The sequence below is a fragment of the Sciurus carolinensis genome, chromosome 2 (genome assembly GCF_902686445.1).
Source record: "Sciurus carolinensis chromosome 2, mSciCar1.2, whole genome shotgun sequence".
NCBI lineage: Eukaryota > Metazoa > Chordata > Mammalia > Rodentia > Sciuridae > Sciurus > Sciurus carolinensis.
Window position 1 is genome coordinate 121,496,933 of NC_062214.1, and position 8,622 is coordinate 121,505,554.

General features: G+C 36.0%; 1 protein-coding gene across 1 annotated transcript; it reads right to left on the minus strand.

Moving 5' to 3' along the window:
* Nucleotides 1-909: 909 nt before the first annotated feature.
* Nucleotides 910-1,836, minus strand: LOC124977939 (olfactory receptor 4N5-like). Its single transcript, XM_047541884.1, has one exon. The coding sequence runs from the start codon at nt 1,834-1,836 to the stop codon at nt 910-912; it is 927 nt and encodes a 308-aa protein (XP_047397840.1).
* Nucleotides 1,837-8,622: the final 6,786 nt, after the last annotated feature.

Genomic DNA, 8,622 nt, shown 5'->3' on the forward strand with positions numbered 1-8,622 from the left:
AATGAGTGGTTTAGTCATCCATAACTAAATAAAGATTGACATACCAAATAGCCAACATAATTGTTTTCAGGATGAAATCATTTGAAGGGAACTCAAATTCCTTTCCAAGATTAACAACAACAGTGGGAGAGATCACAACACTCTCCAAATTTAGGAAAAATAACTAATTATGGTTCTAATAAAAATAATTAACAGCATGACTTTTTTCTACTTAATATTTTATTTTCATAGAATTCCTCCAGAATCTTGAGGCTCTTGGCTCAAGGCAAGTAGGAAACACTAATACTTATCCTCCAGTTTAATGCATTTTAATGGTCTTCTTTGACGTTTGAATGGAGTGAACTTCTTTCCATTGTTAATATACTTCAAGATACTTTATTTGTCAACCTCTCCTCTTTCAATTCCTGCCACTTTCAGATTCTTCAGCTCCACTACAGTTATATTATCCCTATTTGTGGTCTTCAAATGTACCAAACTTATAAAATTGTTGGTTCTTGTATTAGCCATCCTTTCTGCCTAGAATTTCTCAGTTAATTGTGTAGTTACTTTTTTCAGATCATCTTTATATCAGTTGAGCACCAAAAGACCAGCTGGTTTGTGTCAGAACACCTTACCTGACAACCCAAAATAAGATATTTAGCACCTCCCCAATCTGCAGTGTGGCACTACTTTTGAATATTTTTTCCCTAATTTAATAGTTTCACCTGTCTTTATTCACTTGAAAGTAACCCTAGGATATCTGGAATGTTATTCATCTCATTCATATGCCTTAAACACAGCCTGAAAATTGGAAGTGGTTGATAATAGTGTGTTTACTAAATGACTCATTTATTCAGTGCACGAAGGAATGATTTATTTCTTTTTGATCGGATTTTCTCCTTTCTTCCTTTACTCATTCTTCTACTCCTTTTAGAACACCCTGTGCTGACTTAACAACTTTATCATGGAAGCTTTCACTTCCTGGTTGCGAAGTGTATATATCACAGGATTCAGCAAAGGAAAGATGACTGTGTGGAAGAGAGAAACCACTTTGTCAGCTGGGAAAGCCCTGAAGGGGTGAGTGTAGATAAAAATGGCAGGTCCAAACATGAGGAACACAATGATAATGTGGGTGATGCATGTGGACATAGCCTTGCTCTTCCCGTCTGAGGAGTGTCCCTTTACTCTGCAGAGGATGACTGCATAGGAGGCCAGAAGTCCCAGGAAGCACAGGAGGGTGAGCAGGCCACTGTTGGAGACCATCAGGAGCTCCACCACAAAGGTGTCAGTGCAGGCCAGCTTGATGACCTGTGGCACATCACAGAAGAAGTTGTCCAGCTGGTTTGGGCCACAGAAGGGCAAGTTCAGGATAAGGGCCACTTGTACAATGGAGTAGGCAAAGCCCCCAAGCCACAGAGCCAACAACAACACATAGCAGACCCTGGGGCTCATGACTATTGTGGAGTGTAGAGGCCGACATATGGCAATGTAGCAGTCACAGGCCATGACCACAAGAAGGAACATCTCCCCTATGCCAAGGAAGTGCAAGAAGAAGAGCTGGGTGATGCAGCAATTGTAGGAGATCACCTTCTTCTCAGAGAAGAAGTCCACCAGCATACTGGGAGCCACGATGAAGGAGTAGGAGGCATCCAGGAAGGCCAAGTTGCCCAGGAAGAAGTAGAGGGGGGCTGCAAGTCCAGGATCTGATTTTATAGTCAGAATGATAAGAAAATTTCCAGGGAGGATTACAAGGTAGAAAACTGAGACTAGCACAAAGACCAGGAGCTGAGCATCTTGAGACTGGATCAGACCAAGGAGGATGAATTCTGTCACCACTGTGCTGTTCCCACTCTCCATCATTTCCTAATCTGAAGAATAACAAAAAGCAAATTGCTACCTGTTATAACCACCCTTTCCTCTGCTCAATAGATCCCCTCCTAGTAAAAAGAATATGTGCTGCATTCAAATTTAGCATAACTGAAAGCAATTTATGCCCCATAATTCCCCTGAACCCTGATTTAACCCATCTTTCATTCTACTCATTCCTCACCAAGACTTGGATCTTCTGTCTACATTTTCATACCCATTTAACCCTGAGTTTCTATGTAACTATGCCTCTGTACAACTCTAGGCTAGTTTTCTCTTACGGTGTTTTAGAAATTTCCTGACTAAAGCACAATTTAACCCTTAGCAAGATTGTCCATTTTGTGGTTTTAGGTGACTTACCATTGTTGTTGTGAATACTGAGTCACTGTTTCTAATTGTTAGACTACTGGCCAACTTTCTTTATTGGTCCCTTCTCTTTATTGTCACATAACAAAGTGCTTTTTCAAGCCCTATAGAAGCCCGAGTTCCTGCTTGTAACCTTTCTGTTTGTTTTCTGTATTGAAATGATAATTCCAATGTTATGCTCTTCCTAGTTACCCTTGTGATTTCTCAACCTAAACTAGTCATCAGGCTCTCAAACAAGATGGTATATTTGACCTGACTTAGAGGTATTACTCTGATTATATCCCTCATGAGGTGACAATTCTATATATGCACTATATCCTGTTCTCAAATTCTGATTAGTAGCCAGTTTATTTGCTTACCATATACCTAAAATCTGCTTCTCCAAATGTCAGACTGTTAGCCAAATAATATCCTTCTCACAGACATTTTTTCATAATACCAAAAGGATTTTGACTATCCCAACTAATATAATTAGAGTGAAGCTGGAATTGGTCATATACAACATATACTCATTTAAGAGATAATTAAATTAAAATTAATTGCAGTTTATTTTAAATTTGCAATGTATTTACTTCATTGATTTCATTAGCAAGTTATAGAATGGCTGTGTATTTCTGAGTTAAAACTGATTAACAAATTATTAATGCTTCATTGGTACTATTTTATCAAGGCACTTTTAATGACAAATCATGAGATTGTGGGGTACAGTTGCACATCCCTGTAATCCCAGTGGCTCAGGTGGCTGAGGTAGGAAGATGTCGAGTTCAAAGCCAGCCTCAGCAAAATCGAGGTATTAAACAACTCACTGAGACCCTGTCTCTAAATAAAATACAAATTAGGGCTGGGGCCATGATTGAGTGCCCCTGAGTTCAATCCCTGTTAATCTCCCCACCAAAATAATAATAATTCCCCTTTTACGTCTAAAGCTTTGTCTAAATAAGAGTCATACTCAAGTTGGAGAAATTGAGAATTAAGATTTAGTACGTATACTAGTTTCCAAAGTAGAATGTGTTCATTCTGGGTTAGGTGGTAACAAGGTAATCTGTTGGAGTGCTAAAATCAGTAGAAATTCTCTGCATTAGCACAGATGCTTTTAAAAATCATATATTTGTGTTAGTCTATTATAAAAATATTTTATGTATACATAATCAATATTGTGAGACTGTTCAAGAGGAATATATAGAAGAGAAATGACTACTGATTAGGACAAATTACTGTATTCTGAAATATTCAGATGTTAAGATTGATTTTATTTACATGTAATACTTTTTGAAAGTGCTTTGGATACAGAGGAAAGCAATTTGGCACACAAAAAAGCAGTGAGGTATAATACATGTTACAATAGGAAGGAACCTCAAAAACATTATGCTATGCGAAAGGAGGCATCCCAAAGCAGTTATGTAAAATGTCCATACAGGGCAATTGTTAGAGGCTGAAAGTAGAATAGTGATTTCCTAGGCTTTGGGTTACTGTGCAAATTAACACAATGTACTTAAGGACATTTTTTTAGCCTGACAAAAAGTTTCTAGAATTATATCATGCTGATTCTTGCACAGTTTTGTGAATATACTCAATATGATTAAATTATGCACTTTAAATACTTTATGATGTGCTGATTGTATAAATGTTTTACAAAAGTGCAAGTGAATGTGGGGAAGGAGTACTAAGGGAAATGTGACATAAATATTAATAACACCACTATATAGAGGAGACAAGGGAAAAAAGAAGGTAAGGAATAAAGAAAAATCAGCCTTAAAGATCCATAGAGAACTCATGGGAAACTTAGACAATGCATTGCATTTTAGAGCACACCTGTGAGGCTATACCCAAACATTTGTTTTATGTGATTAGTAATATTTGTATATAATAGCTAAAGGTTATAGAACAAGTACTTAAATACAGGAGCACATATTTGTACACACAAACATGCGTTCTCACATGCATTAGCACAAACACAGTCTAAGAAATCTGAAATATAACAAAATACCTTTGAAGTTCTTAGAAGTAGCTGGGGAGCTCCTTTCTCTGTATCCACTTGAACCCAGTTGAACTCCATATCCACACCTGCTGTCTGCAGAATCTGCTTCCAGGACAGTGTGCCTGGGCGCTCCCTTCCTATACTTACATATGGTGCATCCACTGCTCACCTGGGGTTGATCACCTGTACTTCTTCAGGTGCATGATTCCAAGACACAGGTAGCCCCTGATAGTTTCTCTTACTCTTCCTTTGTTCACTTTCTACTGTCTGTGTCTATTCCCTGTCACCAAACAGATGGAATTCCATAGCATCCCAGTCTTTGGTCCACTGCCCTCTTCTACTCTAATTTCTGTACTCTGTTCCAGACATTCTCAAATTGTGCTCATTATAGAAACTGAGGACAACTGTGTACGAGATGGACATCCCTCTGCACAAAATGAGCTCCTGCAGAAGAAGGTGTCACAGGTTCAAGTGAGTGTCCAGTCACAGAGGACAAAAAACTACTGTTAGTGTGGGCTAAAGTGGAGCCCAAAGGCTTTCACCACCTCTAGATGTCCTTGTCATTTTACCTGATATGAAACTCATCTGGCATTGAAGAAGCACAGGCAGAGGATGTCAGCTGGATATGCGTACCTGTTACATTCTTGTGAAGTCAGTGAACTTTGTCTTGAGTCTCCGCCTACTGTCTGAGTGACTGGGATTTCTTATCCCATTTCTCCACTTTATCTTTGGTTCTGGGGATGGGAGGGTTAAAATCAGTCATTTGTATTACAACCAAATTAATATCCAGATGGTTAATCTCCCAAAGTTCTTGGCATTTCCACTTTTTTTTTTTTTTTTTTTTTTGGTCTCTTTCAAATAATGCTAGGAATCAAACATGGAAGTAGCTTCATTACATGGTCAGGGTAGAAAGTGCTTACCTTTATTCTATGTCTGCAGCATTATTCAGTTCTCATGAATTTGACAGCGGCAGATGTCCCAGAAAAATGCATGATTTTTTTTTCTCTTCTTTCTATTTCAAGTACACATATAAAAAATTTCACCTTGCTAAGATTCCAGTGCTGCTCTCAAATAGAGACTTTGAGTCTGAGTTATTTCTCTTCCATCAGCTGAAGGGGAAATTAATGGAACATTCTAAACATTGTCCTTACATATATGTTCTCATGTTTGTACATCATAGATTCTGAAATATGCACTTCTAATTTATGATGCAATAGAGAATGTGCTCTGGGGTTTTATAACAACTTTAATCCTGTAGAGTACTAGCAGTGGGAATTAGTGGAATGACACCCAGAAGCATATGACAAAACATGTTTAATATTAAATAATCAAAGCACATGCCAATTAAGGCCCTCATATTTATTTTTTCTCTTTTTCTAATTAGTGCCTAATTACATACAAACAGTGGGTTTCATCATGGTATAGTTCTACCCGTACTTAACATACTTTGGCCAGTTTCATTTCCTAGTACATCCCTTTCCCTCTACACATCCCTCTGATCCTCTTTTTCTCTCTGGGTCTTTCTTATTTTACCCAGAAATCTTTTTTTCTTTCTTTCCAATATACACATATTAGAGATAACATTTGGCCCTTGACTTTGAGTCTGAGTTATTTCACTCAACATAATGCTCTCTAGTTCCATCCATTTTCCTGCAAGTGACACAATTTTTTCTTCTTCATAACTGAATAAAACTCTGTTGTGTACATATGCCACATTTTCTTCATCTGTTCAAATGTTGATGGATGCCTAAGCTGGTTCCATAACTTGGTTGTTATGACTGTGCTGCTACAAGCACAGGTATACATGTGCCTATCTAATATTTGACATTTCATTAGTGTCAGTGATAATAGAATGGCACACGTTAATTAGGCATGATGAAAGCAGTAAGCCTGCACATTTTATTTTAGATATGTACTCATAGAAGGGATGAGAAGTCAGAGATCTTATCTAGGAAGTTAAATAGTGGTACTAAATCATTAAAAAATATCATAGTATGTGCATATTTTTGGTGCAAAAGAGTAAGATGGAGAGAATATATTATGTTTCAAAAATAATTTTAAAAAATAATTATACTTAAATGAAGACCTTTAGGTGTCTTGAAGACCCATGCCTTTAGGTCTTTGCCTTCTCAAATTTAATAATAACCTACTGCAAAATTTTTATTGGTAGTTAGACATTTTTTAAAATGTGCTTTGTTTGTTACTTTCTATTTCTCAATTAAGTTATATTACATAGAAATACACAGAAGAAAATATTTAATCATTCAAAACTCTGCCTAGTTTTTCTTATACATGAAAATGAACCATGGCATTATTCTGAATAACATTAAAACTAAAATAATGAACTTTAATTTTACAAAGTAAATACAATATATAGTCAAGTACTTGTTCATTCAAATGTTTGTCAAGTTCAGACAGAGAGGCAATAGGAGATGATGAAAAGTAAATTAAAGAAGTAAAGGGAGGAAGATAATGTGTGTAGGAGTTTATTTCCTATTAGAGTCTGTGGTGCTAATAACTTCGAATATACATAAGCAATCTTGCATGAAATTATATCTGTAGAGTAAATCCTCAGGAGTAAAAGTTAAAAATAAAATGTCTGGAAAAGAAAGCACAGAGTAAACAAAAAGACACGAAAATGTAGAAGCAAAGATGAAAAGAAAGTGTGATAATGCCCAGAGAGATAGATGAACTCACAAAGCCATGGAGACAGATACAGGGGAAGGAAGGGGAAAACAGGAAGAGGGAAAGGGGGAGGAGGGGTATCTGTGGAAAGACAAAGTCCTTCACTTAATTTTGGATTTTTGTGGAGTTTTTAGTTCTTTTTTTATATAATTACAGACTTTCTTTGGATCTCACTTCTTAATATATAACATAGTACATTAGAACTAGTTAAAACTAATATCTTAGATCTTTACTAGTCCAAAATAATCTCCTACCCCTGAGAAATTTTTCCATATTAGGCAATTGTATATAACATTATAAAGGAACATTTTAGTGTGCATTTGTATGAAAGATTTTAAAAATTAATTTTCACAATTACTAATACATACTAATGATACACATTAGTGATATTCACTGTAATATTTTTTAATTATTTATTTTTAAAAAATTTTTTACAGACTGCATTTTGATTCATTGTACACAAATGGGTTAACCTTTTCATTTCTATGGTTGTACATGATGTAGATTCATACCATTCGTGTAATCATACACATACATAGAGTAATGATGTCTGTCTCATTCCACCATTTTTCATACCCTCCTCCCTCTCATTTCCTTCTACATAATCTAAAGTTCCTCAATTCTTCTCTCACTCCCACACCCACTCCCACCCGACCCCCTTTATATATCATTCTCCACATATCAGGGAAAACATTTGGCCTTTGGTTTTTTGGGATTGGTTTATTTCACTTACCATGATATTTTCCAATTCCATCCATTTATTTGCAAATGCCATAATATTATTCTTCTTTATGACTGAATAATATCCCATTGTGTATATATACCACAGTTTCTTTATCCATTCATCTGTTGAAGGGCATCTAGTTTGGTTCCACAACCTAGCTATTGTGAATTGAGCTGCTATAAACATTGATGTGGCTGTGTTACTATATATGCTAATTTTAAGCCCTTTGGGTATAAACTGAGGAGTGGAATAACTGGGTCAAATGGTGGGTCCATTCCTAGTTTTCTGAAGATTCTTCACATGCTTTCCAGAGTGACTGCACCAATTTGCAACTCCATCAGCAATGTAAAAGTGTGCCTTTTTCCCCACATCCACACCAACATTTATTATTGTTTGTGTTCTTGATAATAGCCATTCTAATTGGAGTAAGATGAACTCTTAGCGTTGTTTTAATTTGCATCTCTCTAATTACAAGAGATGTTGAACACTTTCTCATATATTTATTAATTGCCTGTATGTCTTCTGTAAAGTGTCTGTCTAGTTCCTTGGCCCATTTACTGATTGGGTTCCAAAGAAATTAAAGGGATACAAATAGGAAAAAAAAGAACTCAAGTTGTCATTATTTGCTGATGACATGATTCTATATTTAGAGGAAAAAAACTCCACTAGAAAACTTCCAGGACTCATAAATGAATTTAGCAAAGTAGCAGGATATAAAATCAATACTTGTAAATATAATGCATTTCTATTCATAAGTGATGAATCCTCTGAAAGAGAAATTAGGAAAACCACTCCATTCACAATAGCCTCAAAAAAGTAAAATATTTGGAAATTAATCTAACAAAAGAGGTGAAAGACCTCTACAATGAAAACTACAGAACACTAAAGAAAGAAATTGAAGAAAACCTTTGAAGATGGAAAGATCTGCCATGTTCTTGGATAGGCAGAATTAACATTGTCAAAATGGTCATTCTACCAAAAGTGCTATACAGATTCAATGCAATTCCAATTAAAATCCCAATGA

What these genes read in the sequence shown, in the direction of transcription:
- LOC124977939 (XM_047541884.1), bottom strand. Translation starts at nt 1,836, where the DNA reads ATGGAGAGTGGGAACAGCACAGTGGTGACAGAATTCATCCTCCTTGGT.